Consider the following 13,716-nt stretch of genomic DNA (forward strand, 5'->3'; position numbering starts at 1 on the left):
TGCTGGAAGAGCCTTTAATTTTAGGAAAAGAAACCATTTTTATTCTTTCAAGAATAAGTCACTTTTTCATAGGCCTCATAATAAAAGAATAGAACGGTTTCAGTTAGCAAGGTTGCTTTCAGTTTGAAAGGCATCTTTTGTTTTTGGCAAAAGTTTATTATATATTTTTACTGTAGTTGCTATGGGTGCAAGGGAACAGAGAAGTTATGTTGAAGGCAAAGAGTATTTTGGCCTACTATATTTCTGAATTTCCGTTCTTACTAATCACTGCTGCTTAAAATAAACTTTGGGAGTTATGTCTGTCTGGTATCCTTGCCTTCACCTAAACTTTTAAGGTACAGCATAATTTGTACTGTCGAGACAGATGCTGCAGCTGATCAGTTGATTGTTAAACCACATTTAAAAATGGTAGTTCGGGGATTCATTTTTAAACTGGCATTTAGATAGTTTATGGACACTAATGAATGGTAGGTACAAATCATATGCCTCATACCACATGCGAGTGTATTTATGTTACAGGACCAAGAATGTCTCGTTTATGTAAAAGTTTGTACAGGATTTACTGCTACAAAGGTGTTCAGACATGCACATTTGTGAGTGTATATGGTCTTGTTTGTAGTTGAGTATGTGGATTCAGTCAAATTGGTCTGATTTAATCTCACTTTAGCCCAAGACTAGAAAAATCTAATATAGCTTTAAAACATCATTGTTTGGAAGAAGGAGCAGCCAACTAAAGCAGAGCCCAGGAAAGAAAGTCTGCAAAAAGCAAACTTGTGAAGGGCTTGTTACTTCTATGATGTTGTACTGCAAAATACCAGAAGATTGTGTCCAGTGTGTCAGTTACAGAAACTGGGACTGACATATAATTTTTTTATAGCCATGTTTGATTGCTAGAATTCATACCTAAAAATAAATTTAGAGGTCAAGGAGATCTGCTACAAAATGTAGATTTGGTCATCTTTGGCAAAACACATCACTTCTTGTCTCATTAGAGCAGGTACTCTCATTAGAGCAGGTGCATCTCTTTGCGCCTGCTTTCTTTCAACTAGAATATCCTAGTTAAAATTTTTCTGCAAGGTTGACTTTATGCGAGAAGCTATTTTGCTATCCAGCAATGGCATTCAATGGGAATTGCAATTTGTGAGGGTCACAAAGCTGTCAGTGTGTTCCATAGAGCGTATAAATGGGGGAACCGCCGTTGTCAAGGAAATGGGAATAAAGCTATGCAGCTTGCATCTGAGGAAACCAAACAAGGTCTGTGGATTCACTGTTAAAAGGCTATTTGTGATATCTAACTCAGATGGCACTGGTATTTCTGGGCTACTTATATAGTCTTTGAAAGAGATGGTCTCTCTCTTCTGGATACACAGGCAGACAGCAATCCTAAACTGTATGCTTAAAATAAGGCTCTGTGAATATGTTTCAAAATGCAAAACCTGGTCTTTGACTCTGAGTTCTCCTTTACCCTTTTCAAAGCTAAACAGACATCCCAGAATGAAAATGTACTTAACGGTTCTGACTTGCTGGAGGTGAGATGGCTGTATTTAATTTTAACGGTTGCTGTGCAACTGAACAATTATTTAGCTTAGTTATTCAAATATGGTTCAAGTATTGATTTGAAAAATTATAGGGATGTTTCAATAGAATTGTGTAACACCTAGACTAAGATTCAGAGTTTGAAGAGAAACTGCCCTAGAGCAACTATAGTTCCTTGTATTCTTGGATAGCTTCTTATATAGTGTTTCTGAGTTCAAGCTCTGACTTGCATGTGTAACTGCAGGATTATGCTCCTGAGAATAATTTCTCATAATTTGTTTACTTTATTAAGCGTAAAGTTTGGAGCACTTTATTATCTGGTTTTGCAGGACAGCTCTGTGGTAGGAGCCGGAACCTCTGAATTAGCTACAAAATGGAAGTCAAATAATAAAAGGAAACAGAACAAATACAGTTCTCATGCAGCACAGCAACTTAATGGAGTACAAGGTTAATTTTGAGCATAACTTAGATTTTTTTTTTTTTTTTTTTTATTTCAGGGTCAGATAACGCTAATGGATGTCCCTGTATTTAAAGCAATTCAGCCAGAGGTAAGTAGTTCATTGGTTTTGTTTTCAAATTTAAATGAAAAAAGTTATGCCAGTGTATAAATTCTGGAATTGCAAAGTGTATGTATGTCAATAAATCTTAAGTTTTGTCCCAGTTCATATAGCTCTGAAGCAGATAGTTTTATAACACAAAAATATCTGGAACAAATAGTTTGTTTGGGGAATGAAGTATTGGTATTTAAATATGTTCAGCTAGTGCTAGAGATGAAGTATCTGGGTTTTAACGTTTCTCAGTGATAAACATCTTGATTTGACTATTCTGATCACAGTATTTAGGTTTCAGCTCCTGATACCTCATGACATACCTCATCCTGTCCTGTGTTTCCCAAACTGGTTCATATCTTTTTTTGGAAAAAGAAAAATGGCTGTAACGGCATCTTTTATCCAAGATGGGTGTGATCTGTGGATATACTGGGATAATATATTGATGATTTGTGTTCGCTCTTTTGTTTCTATATAATGCCATATTCCTTTCTAATTGCAGCCTGACTTGAACTGATGTTTTCAGAATCTTCACAGTGACCATAATAAATAATGAATTTGTTTATCCTTATTTCTGTACAATTAGCATTTTCCTGTGGGCATTGGTTTGCATTTTTGAAGGGGTTTTTTTTCAGTTTATCATCCACTTTATCAGTAGCGTGGATGTCTCTTTCAGCTCATCAGTCACCTTTGGACTATCATAAGTTGTTTTATTGGTAGCAGGCTTTTGTCATGTCACTCTTGTGGCACACTGAAGAATGTTTAGCTTCAAGTAGAGAAACCTGCTGAATCTCTTGGTTGTGATAATTGATTTCATCATTTGTGTACCCACAAATTTTTTGAAGGCTTCCTTTTGATCTGTGCTTGAAAATGTTGTCACGATTTAGCTTTCATGATTTCAGCAAGCTATTTCCCAACCTATGTGGATTTGTGTGCATTTTTTGGTTGTTTGTGTTTGTTTTAAATCCTTCAAAGAGCCTCCCATTTGATCTCTCTGGCTTTTTTTCTGGACATCCTTAGAGTCTTTTTGATTGGCAGAATATGTTTATCCTGATCTTCTAATAGGATATATCTTTTTTTTTTAAGCTCTTTTCCAAAACTTTAAAGCATTTTACCCTTTTATGTGATTCTTTAAATATTTTCCTCAGATGTGTGTTTGTGTACTTCTTTTTCTAATGTTAAGAGTTACTGCTATGTAGGGTTCCCCCTGCCCCTGAGTGTTGAAGTTGAATAATCTCTGGGTGCTTTTACGCAGTGCCTCATCTCTAATTACACTGAGCTTCAAAGTACCGGATATCGAAAAATCAAAACACCAATTTAACTAGTTAGGACTTTTCCTAATGATCTGCTGATAAAGAAATTCCACTGCTTGAGCTTGACGGTAGTTTATTCTTTGCAGTCTGCTTCCAGCACTGTGCAGGATGAGCAGTCAGCTGTGTACAACTACAAGGAAGCAAGCAAGTTAGATATAGTGGCAGTGATACAGTACTCCATACCTCATAATTTGTTGCTTTTTTTAATACTACCTCTTTTATCTCAGATTATGTTGTGTGAGCAGACCTACAGAAAGTCTCTGGGAGATGAGAAGCAATGTCAAGAAAGTACATTTAATTTTATTGGCTGTTTTAACTCATTATTGTAAACCATAAAAGGGAAAAGCAGAATAAAATGATGAAACTTATCTAAAAGAAAAACTGTGCGAGAGTAGGTGAATATACCTAGAAAGTAATTCCTTTTAAGAAATCTGTATGTACTGCATAAGAAAAATTCACGTGATGCCTTCACTGGAAAATATCCATATGAGGAAGGGTAGCTGTTTTGGCACTTCTCAAGTGTTTGCACAAAAGCAGTTGAAGGCACTGACAGTGTGCAAGTATCATCTGTCTATCAGTGCTCCTTCACAGGTAGGCAGAGGTCTGTCGTCTTGTATCTAATGGGCCTCTAAATTGTGTTAATCCCCTATGGAAAAGGGGCATACAGATTAACTCTCAGGTCAGAAGAAGCGAGACATGATTAAAATGCTTTCCTCTTGTTTTGCAGAAGGGGAAAACAGACATGGAATGCTTAGTTTGCCTAAAGGTGTCTTGACAGCAGATTAATGAAGTGTTGTAGGTTTCTGAGTTTCTCTGAAGTATCTACCAGACTGTGTACCATATCCATATCTTAATTCAACTTGTAAATCTTTACACATACCTTGACATGTGCACTCAAACATTGTTGAATTTGTAATTAGAAAACAAAACAATGTTGAGCTGATTTCACCTCTATAAAAGGGCTTCTAAACTGAGGCTTTAATGAGTGACTAAAAGGCATTGATAGAGTTTGGGTTTTTGTTATCAGTGCTAGTAGATACTCTATTTAGAATCAAATTTCACAGCTCTCATCTGCATACATGGTGGGAGATGATGAGCTATAACTTTCCCAGTGTGCCAAGATTTAAAAACTGGGTGTTTGTTATAGATTGTTGTAATTCACCAGCAAATCTTTGTTATACAGGCTGTGAATCTCTGTCTGCTTCCCAGACTCTGTAGAATGGTACATGAATGAATATTTTTAGCCTTTAATGTGTTTTCATTTGTTGTCCCAAATAAGGGTTCTGAAAGATGTATTGCAAGATGCTTAATTTTTAAAATAACTGGAGATGAATTTTCACCATCTTTAGGGTGTGTGAGCAGTATTCTTTAAACTTCGTGTTTTTTCTTGACTACCTAAATTGTGTTGCATCTTCTTTACTGTGTTAAAATCTTCTCTTCAAGTATTGTAGGTTTGGTTTTTTAAAAAGCAACATTAGAATTTCATCTTAGTTATCTTAACAAAACCAGAGCTGAATAACACTTTTTACGGCAATATATAGTAATTTTTCTCCTAGCATCAAAATCAATGAACATACTCATAGCACACACTTATATACTTCTACAGCCTTTTCCCTCTTCTGTAGCAAATAAATATAATTCTTTCTGCCTATATTCAAATGTCCTGCAGATGTCGTGGGTTCATGTGTGTGCTAGAGTTTCTGCACATCATCCACTACAACTTCCTGTTTCATGCTCTTAGGAAACCACTGACAGGGAGCTTAACGTAGCCCCCATAACTCAGGATTAAGGTACAGTGGATCACTTTACATTTAGGGTGAGCCAGAAGCATGGACTTGAACAGTTACCATGGCTTAGTCTATAGTGACATGATCCTCTGCCTGAGCCTTAAGCAGACTGTATCACTCCAAGTGATACTAGAAACCTCCTTTCTTCATCATTAAAAATGCCTGCAAGTCAATTCTGAGAAGAGAAAGTAGAAGGAATTACTGTTTCTTTGTTAATTAATAATTAGTAGGCTGCAGTATAAGAAATGAAGATAATAAAGAACACACCTCTGCTACATAAACTTCTGTCTATATGAAAACAGCCAATTTGCATTTTCATTTTCGGGGAAACAAAAAAAGATGGAGTTCCCCAAGTCAACGATATGATTTCCATCTATTCCCCATGAATGACAAGTGATGTGTTTTGGTTTTTGTTTTCTTTTTCTTGTAGTGGTTGTGGCTTTCTAGAGAGCAGTGACTATAAAGCAAAAAGGTCGTCATAGACTTGCTCAGTTGTGCTGCTGGTAGCTATGTTAACATTAACTAAATGCCAGATGTCCCCTTGCCGAACACACTAACTTGCTTTTATTGGAAAATCTGATTACTTATTTTACATATTTTAATACATTCTCCAAAATTATTTACCCATATGTATTCACATTGAAAATCTTTACTGGGTTATTGTCTTTAACTTCTTTATCCCCTCTGCTTCATTAGGCTAGGCAGTGGAAAAAGAAAAAGTTTGCTTATTGAATATTCATCTCTGCTTGTTCTGAAGTTGTATAATGGTTCCACATTAATCCTTGCTTTTCCTCTCCTCCTATTTTTGAAACTTTCACTTTGACACATATATAAAGATTTTAATGAGAAGCACAGTCTCTCTCTCTCTGCCATGTAGTACAGGTTATAATTTAAGTGTTCCTGTAGTATTTTGTTAAGGAAAATAAAATCCTATAGATTCAAAAAGGAATGAAAACCAAAATGAGTTTTGAAGAAAGTTCAGCTTTTGTATTCTTGATCCTAAATCTTTCAGTCTTGCACCTCATTTTAAATAAATTACACAAAATAAGAAATTGGTGGTTGTAGTGACGTCGGTCCTGTGCTTGAGTTGACTGGCAGACTAAGGAAATAATCCTTGTGAATACTTCATGTTTGAAACTTGTGGTGGAAAAAGTGTAATTCTAGAGGAAGATCAAAGAAACATGCCTGAATTAGAGTAATGGAATAGGCAGCAGTCTTTTTAGCGAAGAAATGAGTATTTTTATTGAAGTATAAGAATGGTTTCTGAATTCCAATTCAGCAAATTAGTGCGCTTTATTGCAGTAGTGTGCGCAGAGTCAGGTCCATGCTCATTAGGACTGTATCATACTTCTCCCAGACCAAATGCAGTGAAGGCAAAAACCTTGGTGGCTCCTTTTCTGTTGATGGCATCTTAGGACGGTGGGATGAGCAGTGTCAAGGGCAATGAGTTTAGGCAGGCAGGTTCTAGCGAGGAGGAAGAGGGTTGTGAACAACAGTTTCCCCTGAAGCAGAGTGATTAGGTAGTAATGCTGAGAAACTGTGGACAGGCAGCAAAGGGAAACTACTTTTATTTTAGTTGATAGTCAAGAGAAAAGAAAGCTGGCTGTACAGGGGAGAGAGGTCTTGCAAGTGAGATGGAGAAGCATTTCTTACACTAACAAAAGGGAGGGGAAAAAAGGCTTTTAAACTCTCGAAAGTCTGTGCCTCTCCTGTGTCAGTCCCTAAACAGCGGTGTAGAGGTTGGCTTAAGCTGTTGAAGAATCTGAACTGATAGCACAGGTCCTGAGGGCCCGCGTAACTGTGCCTTGGCACCTCTGTAAAAGTATTTTGATGTGTACTTTTCCAGTCAGGAGCAGGATCTTTTGCTTTGCAGTATCCAGTGCTATGTGCTTTCACTCAAGAACGTGGATAGAGCCAAAGGATTCTCAAATTTGTTGCCACTAGCAGTTATCAGGATTGCTTTGTCTGTTACTTCTGCTTCTGTGCTGAGCTTCAAGCATGTATAGGAGAGCATGTGCCTTTGGCTCTATCGTTTTAGATGGGACCCCGTATACTCTGGAACCATCTCAATCCCATACCTATCTTCTCTCTACTGCACCCATGTATTTTCAAATTATCTTAACCCTAAATCTGTTACGGTGTAGTTTTTCTACTGTCTCCAGTTGACAACAGCTGCTGCCTCCTACCTCCTGTAGTCTGAGTTCATAATCTATTTTCCCCCTCAAATCTAGGAGTCCAAATCTGCTTGTAACTCTCCCATCTCATTGTATACCTCAACCCTGTGCCTCTGTGTCCTGTTGTACACTCCACAAATGACTCTTTCTGCTTGTGATCTTACTACAGAGTTTGAAGGTTTTGGGGGTGGAAGAGAAAGGAGAGTTAGTAGAAGAGTGGTTGAAGCAAGTGCTCCATGCAGGTGGAGCTGGGAGCTGCTGTGTCTTTGAAGGGTTCGTGTAGACCAGTAGCACGTGTAGCACCGTTTAGGAGTCACCGGGTTAGAGCAAAATGTGGTGACCTTGTAATACCCTTGAGTGCAAGATCACAGAACGTTGCCTTTATACAACATTTCATCTGTTTAGCTTTAATGGTGGGGAAAAAATGCTAAAAACCTGCAGTAATGTTGAAGAATGTTTTTTGTCCTTTTTTTTTTTTTTTTACTTGGAAAACTAATTTCAGTCAGCCCTAGTAGGTTATTCTGTATTCTTGACTGAACTAGAATTTCAGAGTTTTAAACAGTATGTGATATAGTCAATAATGTACAATGAAGTCTTTACCTTTTTGTGAGACTGCATGAAAACACATTTCATTCTGAGGTAAGGATGATAATGTACAACTCTATGTATGACCTTATAGCCAGCCTCAGGCCCAGGAATACAGAAATGGTCTTAGTCAGGAGAATCTGCTAGGAGTGTGTTCTAGGAGCTATTTCTGCTGCCTTATTGTTTAGATTCCCATCTTATTTATCAAAACATCTATTCTCTGCCAGTCATTGCTTTCTCTTTCCATTCAGATAGGGAAAATCTCAACAAGATTTTTCTGGAGCAGAAGCTTCAGTTGCCTAAGTCTTCTGTCAAAACAGGGAGACATCTTTGAAATAATAATGATAAATATATTTATACATATATATGGTTCACAGTCTGAGAGTCAGATCTTGCATCTGTGCCCAACTGATATTAGACCTCTAATTTTGAGTGTATAAATATAAATTTAACCTTAATATTAATACTGTTAGTTACGTACTGTCTAAAGATTTTTGGTAATGTTTTCTACTTAAAAATTACCATTTCTGTTGCTAATCACATCAGTGCCACAAAGCTCAGTGCTAGCTAAGCCTGGTCTGCTTCTGACGTCTGTATCATGTAAGCCCTTAGATATACAGTGCCAGGGCAATGGGTAACTTCTGCCCGGAATCATCATTGGTTTTTTACTCAGTGATGAGAATTGAAATAGTACAAGGACATGCTGTGAATCATTAGGAAATTACCATGCTTTCTCTAAACCCGAGACAGGAACTAATTTTTTTTCTGCTGTTAAGGAGGTGTAATCATCAGATGCCAGTAAGAATGAATTGTATTCTCGCAAGTGCAGGGCTGTGATTGTTATTCCAATGGAAATTGCAGCACTGGGAGATGCTGAGGGATAGAGAATGTAAACAAGAATCTCTTGGATGGCTTCCTTCTCCAATGGCCCACTCTCCTTTGCCACAGGAGCAACTCAGGGCTGCGTGGTTGTCTTGTGCATAGTCGTTGAAGTGCAAATGTAGGGAGATGGGCGTGTGCATTCCTATGCTGAACATGCTGGCATTTTCCAGGATAGGTTTTGGTGGTAGAACTTCCTAGTGAAATTTGAAGGAATGGCCCTAAATACAAAGCTGGAGACTTTGCATTCTTCCTAGGGCCTGTGGACAGGAGTGTCTCAGAGTCTTCTCTAACAAATACCAGCACACCACAAACTTCAACAAGTGGAAGAATTCAAGGTCTCTCTTAACTGGCATGAGACTCTTTAGTAGTTCTGGGACGTTGGTTGAAAAGACATTAAGAAGTTCCTGATTAAAAAACCCAAAAAAACTTTAGAGCTTAGAATATCCAGATACCAAATTCTTTTAAACTACTGTTGTCTTAAATGGCACGATTATTGGTTCCATGTTGAGTCATCTTACCTACGTTATATGGTAGCTGGATGTATAGTGTGATACTAGTTTCAGTAAGTCGTTTTCAATGCGGTGATAAAACTGAGAGCGCTTCAGAATGGAAGATGTGGAAAGAAAACATGAATAAATAAAAATGAAAGGCTGTACTTTGCTGTTATGCCACTTTAATAATTAAGCTGCCTCTGTATTGATTACCTTTCTTGGTAGCACTGTGGAATAGGTTGTGTGCTGTATGCTGTATATATTTGCATCTATTCTGTATGCTGTTGTATACAAATAGAAGAGCTTATTTTGGAACATCTAGTTTTTTATGACTGTAATTAAAACTGCTTTATTGAAATTAAGTGGTAGTAAGTAACAAGGAAGATGATGTAGTTGCCCAGCTGCTGACTAAGTTTTACAGATGATTAAGAGGCATTGTAACTTTGTAGTTAAAGTAATGCTTTTTCAGACTTTACAAGTAATTTGTGAGATTGTTGAGGCCTACAGTTTTTAGGGTGACTTAAGTATAGGAACTACGCGATTTATTTTTTTTATCTTCTAAGCAGGTCCCCTTGCTCCCTTTTATTCCACAAAACTATCTAAGCACTGAGTGTTGTTCAACTTAAAATAAAATTGGCTCTTTTTGGAAGGGAAAACTGGAAATAGTGTTTCTTTTTATTGTTGCTGCAAAAGATGACAATTTTGGTATTTCTTTAATGCAACATGCCAAGCTAAAATAATGGGACATGTCTAGATTGAGTCAGTGAGGTGTATCTTCTCAGTAGACTTTAAGTATCTTCAGAAGGCAATTAAAAACAAAAGAACATGCTGCTCGCCCTAGCTCAGATTCAATTTTAAAGCGGGATTTTCTGTGGTAACAAAATGGATCTTGAATTATTTCACTGGTTTCTAATAAGAGCTGAATTAAAAAAAAAGTTCCTAATTCAACAAAAGATTAATTGTAAAAAATCTAATAATTCAAAACAATTCAGAAATGAGACTTGTGGAATCTCAATTTACAGAATAAATCAGAAAAAGTGTAACTATATATTTATTACTTCAATGTATTATTGCTCTGTTAAGTTATTTTGAAACTTTTAAGATTTGTCTCTCTATATGCTCTTGGCTCTGAACATGTGTTATGCACTAACTTAAAAAAATGAATTTTCATCCTTGTTCTCCCAGGAGCTGGCAAGCTGTGGCTGGAACAAAAAAGAGAAATACAGTTCTGCACCAAATGCTGTTGCTTTCACCAGAAGATTCAATCATGTGAGTTATTGTTTTTCCAGTGTCAGTACATGTACACATTTAAAAAGTCTGGGGAATAAAGTGTTCTGGCACATCCCTTTTATTACTGATCACAGCTGATTACTTGGAAACTTAAAGTATCTGCTATAAGGAGTTCCTTATTTTCAGGATATACAGAAAGACCAAAACAGTACTGAAGAAATAGCTGTGTTTTTGTTTTAAATAGCAGTTATTGATGAAACAGGAAAATACTAAGTGTTTTTCCCCCATAAATGCTGGCTGTCCTTTACATAAAGACAGAATGGTAATTACAGGTTAAAGGCTTACTATACAGGATTTCTGGAGTAGTAATTAGATGTAATTTCTTTCTGTGTTAGTTGAGTGTCTTTTGCTCCACGTAGATGTTTTTGTCCCTAAAAATATAAGCCTTTTGTCAGTATGGTTACCTTTTTAAGGTGATTCTGGGCAAACTTTAAAAATTCCAAACAATTTTTCTGTACAAAACTTGTTCTTCAACTCTCTATTTAGCATAATTTTTCAGGTATTGTATTTGAGATTTATGGCTTTCTTACTTAAAAATTTCTCTGTGTAAAATTAACTTTTAAAATAAGATAAGAATTTTAGCTTTCTCCACAATTAAAGCTGTAGGACTCCAGCTGTGTAGCTAGCCAACCAAGTCTCAAAACTCTAATGTTTTTTGTGTAATGCCATATTTTGTATTTCAGAATGAAGTAATTCTATTACCCTCATGTCTCATCTTGTAAATGTTTAATAATGTCTCAAACTTACAGGCTCTATTCCAGACCTATCTTCTGTACCCAGAGATCTACAGGCATCTTTGTTAATCATCTAAAACTCTGACCAAACCTCTAACCTTTTCAGGTTTTTTTTTTTATCAATTGTTGAGTACTTTCTCACTTTTCGTTATTGCTCACATTCAGGATATGACCAAATCCTATTACTTCTCATTGACAACACTTAAAATATTTCTTAACCTTCTAATGACTGAAATGCTTCTCTGGGCATGGGTTTTGGACACTTGTCTGATTGTCCTCTTGACTAAAGAAAAAATGTTACACCATAGACTTCTTGTGACCATACCATCTATTGAAATCTGGGGGGTTTAGGTTGGGGCTTTGCTTTTTTGGTTTGGTTTTTCTTTTTTGGTTGTATTTAGTTAAAATTTTCCTGATCTAGCTTTTGAAGTTGCTCCTTTATTGGACTATATATTCAGCCTGAGGCTACTTTTACACTAATATCACTGATATGCCAGTGATTCCAATATTTGCTGTCTTAGAATAGACTATTTCAGTTGGAAGGGACCTACAACGATCATCCAAGTGCCTGACCAATTCAGGGCTGACCAAAAGTTAAGGGCATTGTCCAAATGCCTCTTAAACACTGACAGGCATGAGGCATCGACCACCTCTCTAGGAAACCTGTTCCTGTCTTGTTTATTCATGTAAGTTATCTCTTCAGAGAAACATTTTCTTTTGCTGAATATTCCGAAATGTTTTTGTAGTAAGGGCCATGTTAGGCAGTGTACCTCATCAAGGACCTCACTTCTCATTTGTTATTGTATAATGTACTAAAGAACTGCAGGAACTGGCTAAACAGAAAGTCAACCTCAGACATGTTAAAGAATTGGTAAAATATGCTTAGTAGCAAGAAGGAAGGAGGGGAAACCTTTTCATGGGAATAAGCAATCAGCTGTCTGCAAACTGACTGTTTGTCATTACAGAACCACTGTTCAAAAATATCTAACCTGTAAATATATTAAGAGCAGAGGGAAGGAAGGTTTGCCTTGTACAGCTGGCCAGAGCCAGGAGGAGAGACCTGTACTTTAAAAGTAGCTGTTAAAGATCTTAAATGTTGGTAAAATGCTAACTTTATTGTTAAATAGTGTTTAGAAAACTTATAAATACAGTATTTTTAGATTAACATACAGGAATTTCATCATGCCAGCAAAATCCCATTAGTTTATTATTGTAATCCTTTCTTAAGTCTTCCCTTCTTATTCATCCTAATGACTTTTTGGTTTTGTGAGCTTCTCAGATTTTAATTTTTTTTAAAGGATGTTTCTATATTTGTAGTCTGTGGGAACATTTATCAAATCTGTTCACTGGATTATTAGTTGATGGGTGATAGTCTTGTTTTTGTTCAGTCTTAGTTTTTATAAAAATCCATACGAAACTGGCTATACTCTTACAACAAAGGCAATAAGGAGAATAAGATGCTAGAAATACCTGCCTCTTAGTAATTCATTTCTTCATAATAGTTGTTTCCCTGCAAAGCGTTGCTAGCTGCTAAAGGGAGCCTTACATATTTTCGTTACCCCCGAGTGTATGTTATATAGATAGTTGTTGATAGTCACTGGCTATTTCATCTGTCTTAATTTCCTTTTTTTTTTACTATGCTTCATTTGTTTCAAGGAACTGTTATTTTTGATTGAAAGACAGGTCAGTCTGAAAGAAATTGTAAAACTAGGTGACTCTCAAAGGTCTGTAGTGTCTTTGAGTTTGTTCAATATGTTTCAGTGGACTAAAAGACCTGTGTAACTGTTTAAATTTTTTCAGTATGGTAAAGGAGAACCTTGAATAAATGCAGCACTCTGGCTTTGAGCAGTTGTGTATAGAATTTCTTGTACTGTTTCTCTCCCCCCTCTCTTCCCTTTGGCTTTGCATCTGAAGGCCTCGCTAGAAATGATGCAGTCAGAAAGGGACTAAGACTTATTTATGAACTCTCCCTTTCTGTAGCTTATTTTTGGGGAACACCAGAAGAGCAATAAACATACAAACAGAATGTATTAGCTTTAAGATTGATGCCATGACAGGCAGTCTATGGTTCTCTTTGGACGTCATTGTATAGACATTCCATATAGTGGTATGTACACAAATATAGCTGCAAACTTTCTTGTCATAAGGTTTAGGTTTGTAATTAAGCCTCACCCCATTCATGTGCTTTCTCTACAGCCATAAAAGTTGGATGTGCCCCTCTGTCAGCTGACAGGTTCCTTTACTGAGAATATCTTTGCTAATGATTTCTTAAGAGCCTTCCTAATATCTTGAAAATTTTGTTTTCTGTTGTCTTTAAGCTCCAGTGAAGACCTATCCATCTGACAGGATCTGTCCCTGACTTTCACTTCCCTACTG

General features: G+C 36.6%; 1 protein-coding gene across 6 annotated transcripts in view; it reads left to right on the forward strand.

Moving 5' to 3' along the window:
• Positions 1-13,716, forward strand: part of RALGPS2 (Ral GEF with PH domain and SH3 binding motif 2) — a 131,020-nt gene that overhangs the window by 41,463 nt on the left and 75,841 nt on the right. For all 6 annotated transcript variants that reach the window (XM_076339657.1, XM_076339654.1, XM_076339656.1 and 3 more), the window contains 2 exons: positions 2,034-2,084; positions 10,502-10,585. In XM_076339657.1, the coding sequence (XP_076195772.1) occupies positions 2,034-2,084; positions 10,502-10,585 (135 nt within the window). The remainder of the gene's footprint in view (positions 1-2,033; positions 2,085-10,501; positions 10,586-13,716) is intronic.

This window comes from Aptenodytes patagonicus, chromosome 5 (assembly GCF_965638725.1).
Source record: "Aptenodytes patagonicus chromosome 5, bAptPat1.pri.cur, whole genome shotgun sequence".
NCBI classification, from domain to species: Eukaryota; Metazoa; Chordata; class Aves; order Sphenisciformes; family Spheniscidae; genus Aptenodytes; species Aptenodytes patagonicus.